Genomic DNA, 20,886 nt, shown 5'->3' on the forward strand with positions numbered 1-20,886 from the left:
TAATATTTTAATATATAATATTAATTTTAAATATTTCTAAGTATTTAATATTAATTATTTATTAAATTTAAACAATAAAAAAACAATTAAACTAAAAGAGAAAAAAAATGAACAACTTGAAGAGAACAAGAAGGAAAAAAAACTCACTGGTGAGGAATTAAAAGAGGAACAAAGAAAGAACTAGAGAAAAGAACTTTGAAAGAAAAAAAAAAGGTATTTTAACGTGTCTTTTGGAGAAAATAAACTGAGGTGAAAAATGTAAATAGCAACAAAAGTACTTTTAACTGAGGAAAAAGTTAAAATTTTCTATTCATTTTGAGTGATTTGATAAAAGACGTAAATTAAAGAATTAAAAGAGATTGAAAATTTAGTGAAGGATAAATTGATTTTTTGTTTTGTAAATTTAGAAAATTAAATGACAATAAAAGAATAAATTAAAATTGAACGAGTGAGAATAAATCAAATATTCAAAAAAGTAATAATGTAAATACGGATTGTAAAAGTTTTCAAATTTAGGGTGGGTTTGGATAGGCGATTGGATACGGTGTGATGCGTTTAGCTTACTTTTTGTCTCACGCTACAATATCGTTACAGTATCTAATATTACCGCCACCGCTATTTTTACACTAACCGCAGATAAACGCACCGCCCATCTAAACTCACTCTTCAACTTGTTGTCAACAAACGGCATATATGAACTAAGTACAAGATCTTTTCGCGGTGGAATTAACCATTTTTATTTAACAGTAAATTGTTTGGATAACTAACAATGAAGGCCGTTATAAAACAAAATTTATAATTTTGGGCAACTAATAATATGATTAAAATGCTTACAAAATAATAGTTTCATTTAAAACTAGAAATATATAATAATGCATAAAGGAAACAAAAACAATGATGATAAGATATTATACGACAGAGACGAACCCAACAACCTTATACATGTGAAATAAAACGATTTTGTTAATGTTTTAGCACCAAAAAAAATACTGAAAATAACAGGAAAGAAGATGAAAGGGAGTGAGAATTGAGAAACCCAGTTGCACAACCTTCAATGGTTGCGAATGAAGCCATTTTTTTAATTACCCAGTTTCATACGTATATATATCTTGCTTTTCATTTTCTTTTCTTCTTTCACTGTTACTCAACCAACTTCTTTTTTTTCCCCCTTTTTTTATTGGCCCAGATCTCAGCTACCCATTCCTCATCTTCAGTTCCTAATGGCAGATCTTAAGTTTTCTTTCGCTGAAACTTTTCTTTGTAGTGCTTTTGCTGCTTGTTTTGCTGAGGTATTCATGATCCCTGGGTATTAATTTTACATTGGCTTCTTTCTTTTCTTTTTTATTTTGTTTGCTATTTGTGATTATTTGCATCTTGATTGCTATTTTGGTGGGAGGAAGGTTGACTTTTTCTTTTCTTTTCTTTTCTTTTAGTCTGTAGGTATATGCATGTATCTGCTTTTTAACCCCTTTAGCTTTAGCTACTTGTTTCTGGGTATGTGATATTTTATCATTTCTTATACAATGTTAGAGTTTTGAATGAAATTTAAAAGTTTTGGGCTTATGATAATTCATCAAGATTGGTGGGAATTAGGAGATCACGTGGTACTAGCTTAGCAAGATTTTAGATGCTTGCTCATTTTGTAAGGAATGTTTGCTTAATTGTTACTAATTCAATTTTAAATCTCCATAGGTTGAGGATACAATTGGTAGGAATTTGTGTGCTGATTTATCCATGGATATATATAGTAAATCAGCTTTTGATACCCTTTTTTTTCCCAACAGTCATTGATTTATCAATGTCACAGGAAGCATTCCTTGGTAGTATCAGAACTTTTTATATGGAATACTTGTTGTCATATAATTGAGAGTGTAGCATCATAAATGCTTTGAGTATAAATTGAATTACTATTGTTCAATGTGCTGGTTCGCTTGGCATTTAGAGAGGCGTTTTCCATACTTCCTTTTGTTTCCTTTTATGCTTAATTGTCTTGTTTTACTTAAACATTGCGCTTATTGTTTTGCAGTTCTGTACCATTCCTTTGGACACTGCCAAAGTCAGACTCCAGCTCCAAAAGAAAGCAGTTGGTGACGAAGTTAATTTACCAAAATATAGGGGCTTGTTGGGTACTATGGCTACCATTGCTAAGGAAGAAAGATTATCAGCACTTTGGAAAGGAATAGTTGCTGGTTTACATCGCCAATGCATTTATGGAGGTCTAAGGATCGGGTTATATGAACCTGTAAGGCTATGATGTGGCTCAAATTAGCTTGTTTCTGATTGTTTTCGGTAATAGTCTGATATTTATGTGTAAAATGAATTGACAGGTCAAAACGCTATTAGTTGGTGCTGATTATGTTGGTGATATTCCGTTGTACCAAAAAATTATAGCAGCTCTATTGACTGGTGAGTCAGTGGTACCTATTTTGCCACACTAAACTTTGTACATCTTCCATTTTTAGCTTTATGCTTCGTTTTGTCCATTTATAGGTACCACGCTTATAATTAATCTTTCTTATTTGTTATAAAAAAAGATATTTTCTTTTGCTATAAACTCATATAAAAGCCTCTTACATCAACCAGGTGCTCTAGCTATTACAGTCGCTAATCCAACTGATCTTGTCAAAGTTCGGCTGCAAGCTGAAGGAAAATTTCCAGCCGGGATTGCCAGGCGTTATTATGGGACTTTGGATGCATACTACACCATAGTTAGAGAAGTCAGTTTTCTTAGAATGTTACTATTCTTTTCCTTTTTTTGAGAAATTAATTTCCTTATCATATAAAGTTCTCAATAATCAGGAAGGACTAGCAGCACTGTGGACTGGGCTTGGTCCCAACATTGCACGAAATGCCATTGTAAATGCTGCTGAACTAGCCAGTTATGATCAAGTGAAACAGGTAAAATTTCAATTCTAAGTCAACAAAGTTAGTCATTTTGATAAAGTTGGTATTATGCTGCTTGCTAGTATGGTTGTTACAACGATGTTCTAACATCTAATATCTTTATATCATGCAGACAATTTTGAAGATTCCCGGATTCTCAGACAATGTCCTAACACATCTTCTAGCAGGTCTTGGTGCAGGTTTCTTTGCAGTCTGTATTGGTTCTCCAATTGATGTGGTAGGCATTTGATCTTGTCTTCATCATCTACAATACTTGTGAAGAATTATAAGATTGGTAATTTATTATTATTTGTTGTTTCTATCATAAAATTTTTCCCTATCACTTTGAGCTCTTATTTTAGTGTTTGGTTCAAAACTAGAATTACATCTGTCAATGTTTTGCTTCAGAACTGGCATTTTCTGAAAGATTGTTTTGATTGGTTAACCCTTATATAAGAGATAAGCAACAGTGGATACACGGAACCATTGTGCCATTTTGGGCTGAAGTGCAAAGGTTCTCTGAGTTGGAGTTGTTAAAGAAAATGATGTGCTATGGTCACGCTCAATACAGTTTAAATTGCAAATCCTTTTTCATGTTGATACTTCAATTTCAGTCTGTCTTCTAAGCATTACAGGAACTCACAAGGCTTTGCTTAAAGAAGATTGTGGATCTCTATATCATATAAACCAATTTGACAAAACTTATGTTGGATGGATGGATCTGCTTGTTATGTTCCAGGTAAAATCAAGAATGATGGGAGACTCTGGCTACAAAAACACTCTTGATTGTTTCATTAGAACTTTGAGGAATGAGGTATGTTGGTTTTCTGATTGTTTTATTTAGATTTCTCCAGAATCTATAAATGTCTTCTTCTCTTACACTCTGCGTTCTTGGTGGTTAATACTACCGGAGTGCCAATTGGTACCTGAACTATAGATTTTTGCATGTTTCTGAGCTAAAAAGTTTACCTTTGTCATTAGTTTTTCTTCCATCTTTTATGTTAACTTAAAGCTTCCGAAAAAAGCTTTTGCAGTTCATTACTTGTTTATTACAAACCCTTTCTCAAAGAGTCAACTTGTGCCAGTTAATTTGAAGGAAACCAACTTTTGACTAGAAAAGCATTGTTATAATGAGTAGTAAGTTTTGATAATTGATGCATTACAGGGATTCCTTGCCTTTTATAAGGGATTTGTTCCTAATTTTACTCGGCTGGGATCTTGGAACGTGGTTATGTTCTTGACTCTTGAGCAAGTAAGATCTGCAGTTTAGATTTGATCTTGTCTTTTAATTTTTTTTTCATCTGTTCATAAAATATATGTATGCATGTGCTTAACAATCTCCTTTTCCCTATTTTCAATAAGATTTCCAGTTTCATCTCCTCCTTTAGGTTAAACACACTATAACATCTGGATTTGGAAAAGTTCCATGTTTATTGGCTCAACCTTAATAGTGCAATATTATGTCTAAATCATTAGAGATGCTTGGTACCTTACTGAATTTTTAAAAAAATAGAACTTCATTCATCTAGAATTCAATATGACCTTTGCCAAAATTTCACCTGTAATTAGTACAGATTTCATTTATACTATGCCGCTTGGATTCAAGTACTAGTGTTGGATACCGGTACGTGTCTAGCGTGAACATGTTAAACTTTGTCTAAAATTTTTCATGTATTCAGAGCATATCCTTATAATCATGTTCAGATATGCATCAGATATGAATAGTTGGAAAATGAAGAGTCGTGGAAACTTAGCATTTATATACCTTAAAAAGCACTTGCATTGCTACCACTGATGAATATGTTAACCTCCTTTGGTACATCAATGACAGGTGAAGAAAGCTTTCCGGGGGGAATTATATTATGATTGATTTTAGTTTGCAATCAGGAAGACACACCTTTTACTTGCTTATTGTGTCTTCGATCTCAAGGAGAATATTTTTTGATCAAAGAAATAAGGTAGGAGCATTTCCCAAATCTCTTTTTCGTATAACTTACATTTTTCTTAGACAAAATAGTATTACTGTAACAATCAATGTTATCTGGACTTGGGAGAAAGTGTTTTCAATTTTTTCCAAGTATTTATTTTTTCATATATTTGGAGGATCATACTCTTATATCCATGTTAGAATACATGTCAAACACAAATATTTTAAGAAAAAAAATGAAGAGTTTGGATAACATAGATGAACTATTGAGTGAAGTTTTAAGAGTCAGTAATTAGATATTACGCCTATCTTGTCATCTGGTGTCCTACCAAACAAACTGAAAATTGGCAAATATTTTCCACATTGTATTTGGAATCATGTAATATCTTAACATTTGTGGGAGGTTCAAGAAATATTTGCTTATTATTAGTTAAATTTAAGTTGTATGGAGTGGTGCATTACCTTGGTTTTTTAGTGTAAGGTGGAAAACTATACTAGTGTTTCTTTACTCAATCAGTATGATTGACCTTTGGCAGGTAGCTTTGGTAGACTTGGGTCATTGTTATATGGCAATCAATGTTATATTGGAATTATTTTTTGGATTATATATTTATATAACATGTACAGTGTCGTGTTCAAAATTCTCAGCCAAACATTTAATCTTTACCATTCTAAACACACGTCTATTTACAATTATAAACTTAAATCATGAATATTTTTCTATCAATAGATGAAATAGTCCCATGATTGTTGGCAATAAGCTAAAAAAAATAAAATGATTTGCATTAAAGGGATTTATAAACTGCATATTTGCACATTGATTATCCTCTCAAAGTATGTGCTTCACTGCCTCTGTTGATATTGGTGAAAAGCATTAAGGGAAGTCCTGTAATCATGAATAAGAATATGGAATCGGAGCTCAGAAATATGCAGAAACAGTGGAAATGAATTTGTCTAATATCGAATTTGATTCTGGGTATTCCACTTCATATCTTAAAGAGATCAGATCCCCCTTTTCGTGGGTGACCTTCCGACAGGGAATACCACCTCCACGCCCCAACCTGTTTTTTTGGACGTTGAAAAATATGGTAAAAAGATCTTTCCAGTCCCCTCCATGTTGAAATTGAGCATATTGGCCCTTTTCAAATAAATTGGAGCAATTTAATTCCTATTAATTTCGAACCTATGCAATTAAGGACAATAAATCATGATGTTTCTTTCCTTAATTGTACATAATTTTGATTGGTATAGTTACAAATTCAGTCTTCAATGCATATATATTTTGTCATTTTGGCCTTAATTCTAAAAAATTCAACAAATTCAGCCTCAGCATTTACGCAAATATTACAAGATAAATTTGTTATACTAGGACCAAATTGCTAGAATGTGTAAACTTTGAGGCTAAATTTATTATTAAACCAATCAAAATCATGTAGGGTTGATGGAAAACATCAACATCGTGATTAACTGTCCTTAGTTGCTCACTTTCAAAATTAATAGGGGTTAAATTGCTTTGATTTTTTTTAAACGGACCGATTTGCTAAATTTCAAAATTGAGAGGGTCTAGAGAGGTCTTGTTACCAAAAAAGACATTTCCATAATAAGAATAAGGAAAATAAAAACATGAGAAATAAAATAAAAATGAATAATATTTGATGCACTTGCATAAGTCTCATGCACCATTAATAAATAATAACATGACATATCATCATTAAATTAAACAAAAAATATGAAGGACTTGTAAATAACTACTAATAATTTTATTTAAATGTAACTATTATAAATAAATATTAATAACTTTTGGATTTAAAATCTTGAGTTTAAAGGTTTAGTGTTTAGGGTCTTGGGTATAAGGTTTATGGTCTCAAGTTTAGGGTTTTAGATTTATTTATAATTAATTATTATTTAATTATGTTTAAATAAAAGTATTAGTATTTATTTATACGTCCACTATTTTTTTATTTAATGATGAGGAGTCCTGTGATTATTTTACCAATAGTGGATGGGAATTATGCACGATAGTGCATACTGAAAAAATATTTACACTTATTATAGGGATTCAAATAGAGGTGTCCACAGATCTAGTTGAATAGAGCCGAGCTAGATTAAAAAAAAAACGCTAGGCTCACGAACTTGACTTAGTTTAAGTCACTAAAAAAACTCATATTATTGAAAAATGATAAAATATATTTGTACATAAATATTTATTTATTTTTATAATTAAATTTCATTGAAAATATTTTTAAAATTATTTAATATAAATTCCAACTGGATCGGGTGAATTCAATTTGATGATAAAAGAACAGAATTATTTAATATAAACTCAAGTGCATTCGCTATTCGATTCCATCCTCGATCCCACAAAATTATTATTCCAAAGTTTGTATCTCTTCTTTACTTTTAAGTGACAAGGGGGGAACGGTATACTTTCTTCTCTATGTCGCCGTCTCATCAATGAGCGTAGATTGATAGAGATGGCTTTTGTGCTGGTCAATCTGTATCCCATTCTTCAGATATAGTTTTGTTTGATCATAGATCGGCAGGTGACCTGTCCTTTCTCCCCCTTTCGTCATAAGGCGTGGTCTGACTCTGAGAAAAACCATTCCTGTGTTTAGGTCCCTACTAAGCAGAATTCGTAAACTATGCAAGGGCTATTTTAGATCCTACTGCTTCTTATTGTCTCATCTCATACACGTTCTCTCTCTTTTTATTTTTACTTTTGAAACCCTAACAATACAATGGTAGGATTTAAGAACAGATACATGGTTATGGAGGTATTGTTGGATCCAAATAAAGAAATTTCAGGGGATGACCCCATTGTAGTTACCCAATTTAACATCTCAAAAGCAATCAAAGATAGCATTCTTGTCAACTTCGGTGAATGTGGTCTAGCTTCTTCGCTCGGATGTTTCCAAGGTATAATATAACAATGGTGCTTGTTCTTGTTCGTTTGTTTTTCTTTTCCATTGATTGCTGTTTGAATGATTTTTTTTTTCGAATTTTCTTTAGACTCATTTTTTAAAATTTCACATGCAGTTAAATACGTCAATCCGATTACAAAGCTGTGTGTTATCAGAGTTTCAAGAGATGAATACCAAAAAATTTGGACTTCAATAAGCATGGTTAGGAGAATTGGGAATTGTCCTGTGCTATTTAATTTGCTGGATCTTAGTGGTAAGTTCTTTAAATATGAAGCCAAATCGGCATGTTGGTAATATTTTAGTTGGTTCATTTGTCAATAGAATTCAAGCTTGAAGAATCATTTTTACTAAATTATAGGGCTGGTGTTTAAGAAATCTGAAGAATATTTTAGCATGACAAGTTTTTTACTGAGCACTGGCTTTGGAATATTAAGAAATGATTAAACATCAATTCTACCTCTTAGCCTGTGATGTAACTTAGGATTGGCAAAATAACAAAAACCCATCATGTTCGGACTCAACCTGACCCTATAGGGCCTTTTTCTTATGCTAATTGGGTTCAGAGGTTGGTCATTTTTATTGGAAAGTTTCATGGTTGGGTTAGGATGGATTTTAACCTACCCCAATCTGGGAACTTTTTCTAAAATTCCTCTCTTAAAATTTTATAACTACTTTTTCATGTATTTTTGGTTTTACTAGACTTTATTAGATGTATTTGGATAGTTGGTAGATATTTGGAAATGGAGCTCAAGTGTAAGTGTTTGGGTTAAGTGGTCGAGTTTGTCTGCTAGAACTCAAGTTCGGATTTAGGGCAGGTATAAGGTGAAAATGTTTTGAAGGCGAGATGGGCACAAACTCTGCCCTGCCCTCATTAACAGTTTGCAACTCATCTTTTTACATGATTTGGATGTTGAAATACTTTGTGTAATTCTAAGCAAAGCTTAAGACTTGAACAACTGCATGGTTTGGTATAAAATTGAAATGTTTAAAAAAGTTCAGATTTGTTAACCTCTAGCTTCTTTCTTTCTTCTAGGTAATATTAAGGCATGTAAAACTGCTGCCTTGAAGTGTGATGAATTAAAATTCGAGCAGAACAAGCTTATAGTTGGAGCACGGCTCTTGGCTGATGTTACCCAGCACATGCAGAACTGTCTTGAGAAGATCAGAATTTTAGAACACTAAAAAGTGATCCACGGGCAGTAGCTGATTGCCCTGGGGTGCTGGTATGCCACTATGCACTTATGAACTGAGATAAAATTGTTCAAATTTTGGATAGGCAAATTAGGCATTCATTTTTCACAATATTTGGAGTATCATCTTACCTAGGGTTGTAACCGAGTTGAGCTTAAGTTGTAAAAAGCTCGACCTTGAGCTCAATTGACTTTTACCTTTAAAGCTTAGGCCTCATTAAGCTTTTATTAAGTAAAACCTGAGTCCAATTTCCATGATTACTTTTATTTTCGAGCTCAATTTCAATACTTGAACAAGTTTAGTAGCCACTCAATTAGGATGCTCAAATTTGTCTTGCTTGAGACAATGACTGACATATATTACTTTTTTGAACAAAACTAGAGTAGTTTGCAAGTAAAAATGTAATCTTACTATCTTACACTAATCTCCTGTATCTTACCTTAAGTTGGTTTTATTTTATTTTATTTTAAATATGAAAAGAGTTTTAAGATATTTTGTAATTCGTAATACATTAAAGATATTAGGATTTGTGTTACACAGCTGTAATGATTTATGATTTTTGTAATAAGCCTAAAACCTTAGGAGAATTTTTGGTATTATAAGATATATTAATATATAGGTGGGAATATATATTGTAATTTGTAATTCTTGTTACATAATAGATAATAAATATTATGTCTTAAGAAATTATATAATCATATTAATGTAATTTATATTATACAATATATGACTTTTTTTTGTAATTATATCGAGATTTTACAAAATATATTATATAAATGGTAAGGATGAAGATATATTAGAGAAATTTTGTGCTGAAAGAGAAGAAGAGGGGAAAAAATATTGTCAAATTTAGAAAAATAGATTAATTTTGAAGAGTGTAAAAATGCGTACAATATAAAATTGACATATATTGTTATTTTAGCCTTTGTAACGTTGATTTCGTAAATCATTTTGGTATTCTTTATAGTTATTAATATTGTATTTTTCATTTTGTTATTTTTTAAATGTGCATTGTCCAAAAAACTTAGTATTTTTTACTAAAACAATAAAATAAAAAGAAGAAAGATTTTCTACTCAATTTCATTGAAATGTCTCATTATTATACTTTCCACCCATTTAATCTTTTTATGCATTTTAATCCTTTATTTATTAATATATATATATATATTTGAAACTCTAAAGTTAAAGAAATTTGAAATGATTTAATTTTATCTATAAACATTATTTCAACAAAACTTCGTTAAGAAGATTTTCTTAGTCAACTTTGATACTAAATGTCACGTTTCACGTGACCCATTCACAACCGATTCAATCATTGGGTTCGAATGTGTAACATTACATTACATTGTTGGAATACATCAAATTAAATCAATATCATTTACTAATAAAGATACATTTAAACAAATAATCTGGTATAATTTCAATTAAATAACATGTACGTACTCAATGAATGCTAATTGATCTCGTTTAACATATTCATGAGTTGTGTGGAATTAAAAACGAAGTTAGGCTTCAAATCCAATTTCTATATAAGAATCTTAAGACATGATGTGTCTCGAGAAATAAGGACATATGTCTCAAGACTTGGGCACTAGTATCTCGAGACACAACTCCCCTATTTCAAACCTCTAGTTTCAATACTTAGATGTCTCAAGAACTAAAATATAAAACATGGCAAAAATAATTTTACTTTCGATGTTTTACCATCTTGAGACATAAACCATTGTGTCTCAAGACTTGTTTGGTAAGTCTTGAGACTTGTACCCTGAAATGCACGATTTGATCATTTTTGTTCTTGAGATCTCGAGACATAATCATTATGTCTTGAGACACCAATGTGATATGAACTAAAATGAACATTTAAATGCATTCAAACACCAACCAATTTATACCTAATTTAAGCAAACTTTATACTAATTTCATATGCATCAATTTAACAAACAATTATATAATCAAATATCGGAACAACTTAGCAATCAAGTCAACTGTGTAGTTGATTAAATGGCTTAATACTTATAACCATGCATACTCATTCATAACTCAACAAAAGAAACTTTATAACCAAAGCATATTATAATACGATTTTCATAACATATTATAAATCAGATAATATAAGATTTTCACAATCACAAATGTATACACATTTTGACATATTTCAACCAATCAAGTAGCCAAAATTATTTGATTATTTTGAGAGCACAACATAAATATACATGTACATTTTAACTCAATAAGTCACCAAGTCACAAGTAAATATATAGATATTTTAATTCACCAAAATTATTTTACTTTCCATAAAATCAAGTATTATGATTTTGACATGAACTTTTTTCTTTTTACTTTATAACAAATGTTACCGTAATCAATTAAATTAATATGATATAAATTTATCTAAGCTTAATCACCAACTTACCTTTTATATATATATATATATCAACAAAGACACTTAATTATTAATTTCCCCAAGTATGATCACATGAAAATAACTATAGTTTCCTCATCAATCTATTATTAATTTAATCATTACTAATCCATCCTTCATGTTTAAATTCATCAAAACTTAACTATTTTTATTATTAATCATTTTATAACTTAATTACTTAAAAAATATATGTAAAGAAAGTAAAATAGTAAATCATGCTAACATAAATCGAAATCGTTATTCGTCGCCTGTTTTGTCTTTGTCCCCCGCTGTCTTGACATCATAGTTAGCTACATTTGATAATATGATTACAGAATAGTATTAGTTTACATTCAATAAAGGTATAGCCAACAATCAAATATAATTGCATACTTTATAAATAAGTTATTTTTCAACCTTAATATCCGAAATGTTCATATCTCGCTATTTACTCAATCAAATTAAAATTTAACTTCGTATTTACACTCTAGAGATCTCAAACTATCAATTTATAACATAAATTTCCAACTACTTTCATTCAATTCAATCTAGTTCATAATGACATAAAATTAATTATATAGCTTAGCCTTAAATCTAACACCTCCCACTAAGCATATTAGATCATCTAAGCATGGTTCTCATCTTTTCTCTCTCTTCAACTCACTTAACCATTCCAATTTCCATCAAGTGCTCTTGGCTTAACAAAAGTTTAAAAGAAAACTTGCGTAATTGGCTTGGAAGCCTACAATTTTTCTCTCCTTTCTTTCTTTAAGAAATCGTTGGAGAAGAAGCTAAGTAAAATTGTCATACTCTTTCTCTCTCCCATTAACAAACGTCACTAATACAATCTTAATTAAAGGAAAAATTAATCACAAGTCCTTGGTATAATTACACACCAAGGGCTTGCTCAACATCTCAATCAATTCTCCCTAATTTGGTTCACTTTCATACTATTTATTTAAATGCTTGATTAATTCTATTTCTCAATTCTCTATTCGGCTTGTGAACTTTTCAAGCAATTTGACTTAATAAATTCAACCTCAAACTAACACTAACAAAAATCGAATCATTACATTTCACGTTAATTATTTTAATACATTGTCATGAAAGACACCCCATAAGTTATAATATAAACACAACTCTAACATACAATTGATATGTGAATCACATTCACGGCTCTTGGCAGTTCATTGATTGTCCGAGTGAGAAGGTGCAGAGAAAAAAAGGCTTTGCCATTAGTAGCATATCATTTGAGATTATTACATGCAAATCTCTACTAATATTAACTCTTTTGTGAGTTAAATGTCAGCTGGGACTAATTTAGTTGGGTAATAATGAAAATATTTTTATTTTACAAAATAAATTATAATATTTTCAGAGTATTTTTGTCATTTTATGTTTTTTATATAATAAAATAAAAATATAAATACTCTAACAGAATTTTAACTTATGCCTTTGTAATTTTTAAAATTTGTATTTTACTATTCAATCAAAACTTTATTTATTATTTATATTAATTTTTATAAATATATTTACTACATAATTAAGTTTTCATCCACATCATGGCTTATCATAATCTAACTACTAATAAAATGGATTTTTGGAAAATGTAAGTGCATTACTTCATTAGGGACATAGGACTTAAGCTAAAAATATTCAGAATTGTTATACCCTTCAGACATAACCTCTCAAGAATCAAGACCAACACCTCGATAAAGCCCCTCGAATACCATTCCTCAAGAATTGGACCCACCTCTCGGAGGGACAACATATCTCGAGAGGACCCCTAAGACATCACCCTTCGAAACATTAAATACACAAATTCCTCGCTAAAACTCCTCATTGGAATACTTCATAGGAATTCCTTGGATTGGACACATTCATACATAAACCATGAAATGAAAGGATCCCATTTAACCGCCATTTATAACACGGGTCACCAAATACCAATCCCGTTTAACATGATTGACAGTCTGTCCAATCATTGCCCTAATAGCCACATCTAGGCCTATTGTGACAGGACAGTTGACATAATCACCCCCGATCACCAATGACTAGATGACACGTGGCACCTCAACATTATAACCTCTCGTATATAAGCCCACGTCGGATCCCATAATATGGGACTGAGTCTCTCTCTCTCTACTTCCTCACTCTCCACCTTACATTCACCTCCTTCACCATATCCTCTCCTCTCCGACCACCACTTGCAGCAGCTCTTCACCTTAAGTCAGGTGAATCACTGATCAGCGCCTCATCACCACCCTTGTTAGATTCCTCCATCAACAGGGAAATAGAGCAAAGCTATGTACGAACATAAAATCATTCACTAATCTTTTGTTTACATTCTTTGCATCATATTTCAATTTCATTCGACGTTGGGAATTTGATGAGGTTCACAAAAGGGAAAAGAATGGGAAATAATTGACTGACCATTCCCAAAAAGAAAGTAAAAAATCACTCACTAGTCACTATTTTTATGCAGAAATAAAACCATAGCTGTCACCCTCTTGTATTCCGAACAAATGCCTGTCAGACTTAGCATTTCTATAAGGAAAATTTGCAGAACAGTGAGAGGTAGAAGCAGCAGTAGTAGAAGACACTCTATCTTTGTAATCTTTACGAATTCCCCACAAGACCTCCACACATTTCTTCATGGTTGGCCTGGATTGTCTCACTGGTGCGAGGCATTGGTGTGCCAGTTTCAGGACATTCTCAACCACCATGTTTGATGCTGGACTTCTCCTTAGCTTTGGGTCCATCGCTATCACAAATTCTCCTTCCTTTAATCTCTTCATTGCCTGCAGCAGCAACACAATTCTCCGTCAGCATTTATCGGGCGTTGGCAAGCATTTACTATGCATATGCTACTTTAAACCTAATTCCAGGAGTAAGATAGGAGGCAGGGCGTAGCCAGGAAATTTTGAAAAATTAAAATGTTTATAAAAATCATATAAATTAATGTAAAATATTAATCCTTGATAAAAAAATGTATAATATGATTAGACGTAAGACTTTTACATAGCCTTTGTATATACAAAGAAGTTGGAAATTTTCAATCCACTCTCACAAGTTTTTGAAGGAAGTTGTGGTTGTGAGGTTGACAAGTTACTTTTTGCAAATACTCTTCTTATATTATCTCTATTATTTGGATGATAGTTTGTAATTTTAGTTCTCAATATTTGAACAGCTAGAAGGCTTTAAAGGTTAAACTTGACTTGTTTGACATTTTTTTTTCATATTGATCTGTATTTTATTTTGGCTATTCACTCTTTCTTGTTGTTCTTCTTCTACTTCACTAGTGGACTTTAGAAAAATAAATTTAAACCTTAAACACAAAATTTATCACGAAGCTAACATTCAAGATTCACAATAATCACACTAATAATTATAAAAATTTCTTATCAATATTAAAAAAAATTCAAGCTTATAAATACAATCAATCTTAATTTATTTAAGGTTTTGTATTAGTTAACCTCTAAAAATTATTAACCAATCAAAATGTTAAGAATCTCGTACAAAATCAATATCCCAAAATCATTCAATCAATAAAAAAACTAAATCTTAATCTATCACTAGAAAAACAACAATCCTAATTTTCTATAGATTAATCAATAAAGCTTGAAAAGAAAAGAAGAATTGTTACCAATTAGAGAGATCCACTTAAAAGTATTGAAAGATTTATCCCCTTTCTTATAAAAATACTAGAGAGTGTATGAGAGAATAAGATAAATTTAAGAGAAAAGTAATGAGTGTTAAAAGAAAATAAAAGCATTAGAGATTCATTTATTTTTATATAAAATAATTTTTTTTAAAAATATTTTGATGGTTAATTTTCAAAATTTTATGGTGTCAATTCACCAATTATATAATATTTTTGCATAAATTTCTTTTATTTTTTACAATCATCCATGGGAGGCAGCCATGTTACTCCCCCGAACTCGATTGAAAATGTTGGATACGAGTATGTGTCTTTAACATTTTGAGGTTCTTAGAGTGATATCTCCATACCCATATCTGAGCAAGTGCTAAATACAGGAGGTAGAACAATCAATGGGACCTTTATGGGTGTAATGGAAAAACTGCTATCCTAGATTATGCATCATGGAATCAATTTTCATAATATGTGATATTCAAATGAGAAGTTAAATTGCTGTATTGGCTAGCTTATTAAAATGCATGGTTGATGTTTTTGATGTTCAAGCCTATATTGTGATAGAAAATATAACTCGATAAACTGCCAACCTAGAGCATCTCTCTGAATAACCGATATTTTTGCTTGTATTTAATAGGAGGAAGAAATACTCACCCATCGTACGGTTACTCGCTCCTTGACCGGTTTCTTTGATTCAATTGGATATCTTCCGGTCATCAACTCCACGAGCAATACACCAAAGGAGTATACATCGCTTTTGTCAGTGAGCTGATAAGTTCTGGTGTATTCAGGATCCACATAGCCTGCAGTTCCTTTGACTTGAGTCGAGATGTGGGTTGCAGTGGGATCCTCTGTAGCAAGTCGTGCGAATCCAAAGTCCGCCACTTTCGCCCGGAGTTTCTCTGTGATAAGGATATTTGATGCTTTTATGTCTCTATGTATTATAGAAGGATCTGTCATGTTATCATCCAGATACATCGTCACAAAAAGTTATGTAATCAAATCTTTATTTGAGGTGCAAAAGTGTTGAAACTAGTTACCTAACCTAGCAACAACAATAAACTATTTCCAGATTATAACAAGAGGGATCCATAACATTTTCACATTGATGCAATTCGTGTTAAGCAGCAGGTCTCTTTCAATCATTTCACAGACAAGAAAATGCCTATAAATAAGATGAGTTGGAAAGGCATATATATAAGTAATACCTGTGTACGTATGAAGATAGGTAATTGCATGGGCGACATCGATCGCAATGTCCAGACGTTCGGCAATTTCAAGCCCATTTCCCCTTACAGCTGCATTAAGAGAATATTAAAGCTATATTGAGCACCTCCACTATCTGCTGTTATCTGAGCTATTGAAGTTTTTAATCTAAAAGCAGTCATACTTTCTTTCAGAGTTTGAAACTTGTTCCTTACCATCAAGATGTTCTCGGAGATTCCCATTTCCAACATATTCAACCACGATAATTTGCTCGTCTTTGTGCTCCAGATATCCAAATAACCTTACTAAATTCAGATGTTCGATCTTCAATAATGTAAGTATTTCATTCTTGAACTGTTGTGGTAAGCCCTGGTCATACTTGTCCTGTCACAAACTGAAATAATTAAAGTGCATATGTACTGTATAATTGAGCATCTACTTTTCCAATGCTATTAGCATCTAGTTTTTGAAGGGATCCCCGCATATTCTTAAGATTAATGCCTACATATGCATATTTGTGTACCTTTTTCGCACGCTTTACAGCAACAAGAGATCCATCCTTGAGCCTCCCTTTATAAACTGTTCCAAACCCACCTTCCCCAATTTTATTTTCGGGAGAAAAATTTGCAGTTGCCTTACAGATATCTTCGAAGGAGAAACTGGGTGTTGTGATACGTCCACTCATAGAACTGGAAGAACCATAAGAACCAAAAGACTTGAATCCAGCTGAGCTCCTTACATCGCTCGCTGTCGATTGATCTGTTGAAGTAGAGACTGCAAATTTTCATTAGAAAACTTAGGATACAGCCATTGAATTAACAGCTGAGAGAGCTCATTGGTTACTCACGACAAACCAAACCAGGAAAAAGAATAAAAAAACTTACAGGAAATTCTTTCGACTCGGGTGTTATTTTTTTGCATCTTGTTGACATCAACACTACCCTTTTTTCTTTTCCCAGACAATAATGCTGTGAAAACTCCAGCTAGTTTCCTTGATACAACTTTGAAGTAGTTCTTAGCACGAGGTTTATGCTGGTCATGGAGAGAACTGGAATCTTGTCGGATCATAGTTGGATGCAATGCTTTCTTCATTTGGGGAGCTTATATGCCTCAGTTTAATTTTGTCAGTTGCCAAAAAGGAACAGCTATAAAGGATCCTTTTCGGCCTCCCTGTTCTCTACAGGATATTGACTTTGTTTAATGCCAACGGGGACCAATTCAAGCAGATAAAAAACTCGGTTTCTTGTTGAACCGGCCAGCAAATCGATTAACTTTAATATAAATATCTTGACACTAATAAATTAATAGCTATAGTCTACAAAGACCATGGCTTAAATACAATGCTCTGTTTGAAAAACAACCCAAGCCCAATTGGATGGTGATGTCGGCTTAGCTGGTACAGCGGTTGCTTTTATTGTAATGAAAGGTCACCAGTCCTTATAACTGTAATAACACCATTAATGGGCAATGTTGACTAATATCTAAAAATAAGTATAGGATTTGAGTGATACAATTAACAAGATAATTATTTCGTTTTACGGGATCTATTAAACTTGTTCATGAAACTAGTGATCACAAATTATACATGCAAGACACTATTAGCAAAAGCCATAACAACATGTTGAATATCCTACGGTAACTCCACTTATTGCAACTGTTGAATATGACAGCTCCACTAAGACAAACCAGTTCCAATATAGGTCCAATGAAGCATGAAGAAGTCAGATGCATAAACTTGTATAATTACAAGCAGAAGACGTGCAATGATCAAATAAGAGAAAAACAAAGCGATTTCATTTCTTGTGAGTGCTAAGCTACAATTCTGCAACAATTTTTGCTACACTAACAATATCAAGATATTGTACCATTTTTTTTTCCATTGCTGCGTTATTAGACCATATGCCTAGCACAACAAAGAAGACCATATGATGCGGTGCTTTTTTTTTTTTGTTATATATCTATAGAACATGGAGAAACACATTCATAAATGTTTTTACAACGTAGTTATCTTATTGGTAAGCTCCATTACAGTATACTACCACCTACAGAGTTTGAGTTTCTTAGCCTACTTCTTCCAGATTTGCTTCTCCGATAACTCCTCAATGGCGTCAAGTAGAACCGCAATAGACCATTGTCAAGGTTGTTAGGAGAATACCTGACACTCCTATTCTTGTGCAACATATGATTATCCCTTCTCTTTGGACCATCGCCTTTAGGATCGATCACACTCCCTCCATAGAAAGATGATCCGTCAACCGAATGGCGAGTACTAACACTATAGCTCCGCAGAAGCTTCTCCCTTACAGCATTCCCATTTTCGACTCTGTCAGCCACCCTTCTTAACTTGTGCAAGGACTCTGCCAATGTCCCAGCGGCCACATTTCCTCGTATAGCTTTACTTTCATCTCCATTGGCAAACCTAGTCAGCTTTTCCAAAGAGTCTGCAAGTGTTCCTTCACCCACATTTCCTCTAACACCTTTACATTCATCTCCATTAGTCACCCTTCTAAGCTTGTGCAACGACTCAGTTAGCCTCCCATTACCTACATCTCCTCCAATACTCCTATCCTCATCTCCGAAATCACTTTGTTTTCGCCTATATATCAAACCCCACATACTCCACACATTTTTCCAGCCCCTTGCCTTCTTCATGTTAAACACTTTTTGAGCAACCCCTCCATTAGCGACAAGCTCAACATCCTTAGAAGCAGATTCCATATTAGAATACCAATTGGAATCCCTCAATTCCTTCTCAGTAACCAACAGTTTCGCCCCATGAAACAGCCCAACAGTCTCGGGTGACACTTTAGCATTAGAAATGGAAGACTTAAATTCCTCAGCTTCCCCGAAACTTATCCTCCTGTTGGAAGAAGAACGGTCAAAACTTCTTCTCCTTCTAGTCAAAGAATCCGCGTAATAGTCTCTCGTTTGAGCTGACCCACCAGGGCTAATCCTTTCTTCCTCTTTTACAACACTCAATCTTTCTTCCCCAACACTTGGTTCCTCGTTGACCCTAGGGTTCTGTTTTCCAATCAAATAACTATCCCAAGAAGCCCTTGGCTCATCCATGGAAAACCTTGGCTCATCGACGGATAAACGGCCAAAATCAACTGATAATCTAGGATCAGTATCACAGGATCTTCTTCCAAACAACCCATATTCCCCGATCTCCGATTGGGTATCTCTTAATCCCCTTCTGTTTGCCTTCTCAAGAACCAAACCCTCGCTTTTCTCCTTTTTGCTCTGTTTTTTTCTCCATTTCCTCAATTTCTTGCTAAAAACCGAAGCTGCTTCCCATAAAGATTTCCCCGAAGTTTTTTTGCTTCCACATTCAAGATCTATGAATTCCTTCATCGTTTTTAACTCCCCTTCCTCTTCTTCTTCTTCTCCTCCTTCAAAGCCTTGAAAAACTTCAACTTTCGAACAAGGGATGTCGACATTGAGGGTTTTCATTTTGTCGTCGACGGCGAAAAGATCGTGCAGAGTACTGTGAGCCCTAACGTCGCAAGATTTACGGCGGGGTTCGGAGGCGGCAGAGGAGGATGGGTCAGGGCCGCCGGAGCAGGATTTAGAGCGGCGGAACTGGGAGGTGGAGGAGGTGGTTGAGGAAGTTGGGGTTGTGGTAGGAGAGTCGTTTTGGATTCCCGCGAGGCGTTCCCGGAGACATGATGCGCAGAAGCCCGTGACGGGAGCGGTGGCAGGGTGGCGGTGACAGGAAGACAGACGGCGGCTCTGACGCCGATGAGGGTGGGGCTGGGAAGTCATGGGTAGACGAGAGGCAAATGAGCCTGATGATGCTCAGACACCAAAAACGAAATATTACTACACTCAATATTATTAATATGTGAGAGAAAGTATACTAAAAAAATATACAAGTTTCAGAAGAAAAATGAAAAGCCCTGGTTAAGCCCTTCTATTTTGCCTTTCATTATTTTCTAATTACTATTATTAATTACCAAGTTGATTAAATTTGCATTTCGGTCCCTCTATTGTTAAATTTTTCTCTTATATGCTGGAAATTATTTTTTATGAATGGTCATCCAATTATTGATTTTTTCAATTTAGTCACTAAACTTTTCAAATTTAAACATTTTAGTCACTCCGAGTTGATGTGGGTTTTTTTTATTGGTCTAGTAACAAAATTAACCCTCTAATGTTTATACATTCTATCAAGTTGATCCTAAATATAAAAAATTCAACAAATTTAGCCCTCAATGTTTTCAAAATTTGTCATTTTAGTTCTAATTCTAAAAAAGTCAATAAATTCAGACTCTCTACATTTACAAATTCTGTCAATTTAGTCACAGTTCTAAAATTTTAAAAAAAATTATTTTTAGCCCTTTATAACCTATCGACTAACTAGTGATGGTAACGGGTGGGGCGGTTTTTGCCCACTCCGACTCAATCTTGACTTTAAAAAAATTTGACCCGCTCTGAACCCGAACTTTGACCCAAAAATTAATAGTATACCCGACTCTAATACATTCCAACCTATTTATTTTTTTGTAAAATTATTATTAATTAATTTCTTTTTAAAAATGAAAAGTTTAGCACGATTTCTTATTAGATTTGCCTAATGATTTATCTACGGAGTTGTGTACTAATGCATATTTACATACATGCTGCACAGAAGAAAAAAGAAGGAACAAAGGTTCTTTTAATAAATTATTAAATTAAGAAAATAGAAAATGAGAGAAATAAC

General features: G+C 33.0%; 4 protein-coding genes across 6 annotated transcripts; 2 read left to right on the forward strand and 2 right to left on the reverse strand.

Annotated features, from left to right (window-relative positions):
* Positions 1-898: 898 nt before the first annotated feature.
* LOC107954203 (mitochondrial uncoupling protein 2) lies at positions 899-4,977 on the forward strand. Its single transcript, XM_016889693.2, has 10 exons — positions 899-1,098; positions 1,187-1,289; positions 2,027-2,242; positions 2,328-2,406; positions 2,584-2,717; positions 2,800-2,898; positions 3,017-3,121; positions 3,623-3,697; positions 4,049-4,135; positions 4,715-4,977. Exons 1-10 carry the CDS (start codon positions 1,055-1,057, stop codon positions 4,751-4,753), a joined length of 981 nt encoding a protein of 326 aa, XP_016745182.2. The 5' UTR covers positions 899-1,054; the 3' UTR covers positions 4,754-4,977.
* Positions 4,978-7,105: 2,128 nt separating this feature from the next.
* On the forward strand, positions 7,106-9,235 carry LOC107954202 (probable ribonuclease P/MRP protein subunit POP5). The gene is made up of 3 exons (XM_016889692.2): positions 7,106-7,726; positions 7,847-7,984; positions 8,765-9,235. Exons 1-3 carry the CDS (start codon positions 7,549-7,551, stop codon positions 8,911-8,913), a joined length of 465 nt encoding a protein of 154 aa, XP_016745181.1. The 5' UTR covers positions 7,106-7,548; the 3' UTR covers positions 8,914-9,235.
* A 4,397-nt stretch (positions 9,236-13,632) lies between these two features.
* On the reverse strand, positions 13,633-17,418 carry LOC107954200 (calmodulin-binding receptor-like cytoplasmic kinase 1). Of its 3 annotated transcripts, none has more exons than XM_016889690.2 (6): positions 17,069-17,418; positions 16,708-16,943; positions 16,400-16,568; positions 16,187-16,276; positions 15,633-15,931; positions 13,633-14,124 (listed from the first exon to the last, which is right to left on the reverse strand). In XM_016889690.2, exons 1-6 carry the CDS (start codon positions 17,274-17,276, stop codon positions 13,801-13,803), a joined length of 1,326 nt encoding a protein of 441 aa, XP_016745179.2. In that variant the 5' UTR covers positions 17,277-17,418; the 3' UTR covers positions 13,633-13,800. The 3 variants fall into 3 exon arrangements, with proteins under 3 accessions (XP_016745179.2, XP_016745180.2, XP_016745178.2); XM_016889691.2 differs by having other exon boundaries at positions 15,633-15,880; positions 16,708-16,958; positions 17,069-17,417; XM_016889689.2 differs by having other exon boundaries at positions 16,708-16,958; positions 17,069-17,408.
* Positions 17,419-17,956: 538 nt separating this feature from the next.
* On the reverse strand, positions 17,957-20,155 carry LOC107954199 (protein OCTOPUS). Its single transcript, XM_016889688.2, has one exon. The coding sequence runs from the start codon at positions 19,947-19,949 to the stop codon at positions 18,210-18,212; it is 1,740 nt and encodes a 579-aa protein (XP_016745177.2). The 5' UTR covers positions 19,950-20,155; the 3' UTR covers positions 17,957-18,209.
* Between the last annotated feature and the right edge of the window lie 731 nt (positions 20,156-20,886).

Source organism: Gossypium hirsutum, chromosome D07, assembly GCF_007990345.1.
Source record: "Gossypium hirsutum isolate 1008001.06 chromosome D07, Gossypium_hirsutum_v2.1, whole genome shotgun sequence".
In the NCBI taxonomy this organism is placed as follows: Eukaryota; Viridiplantae; Streptophyta; class Magnoliopsida; order Malvales; family Malvaceae; genus Gossypium; species Gossypium hirsutum.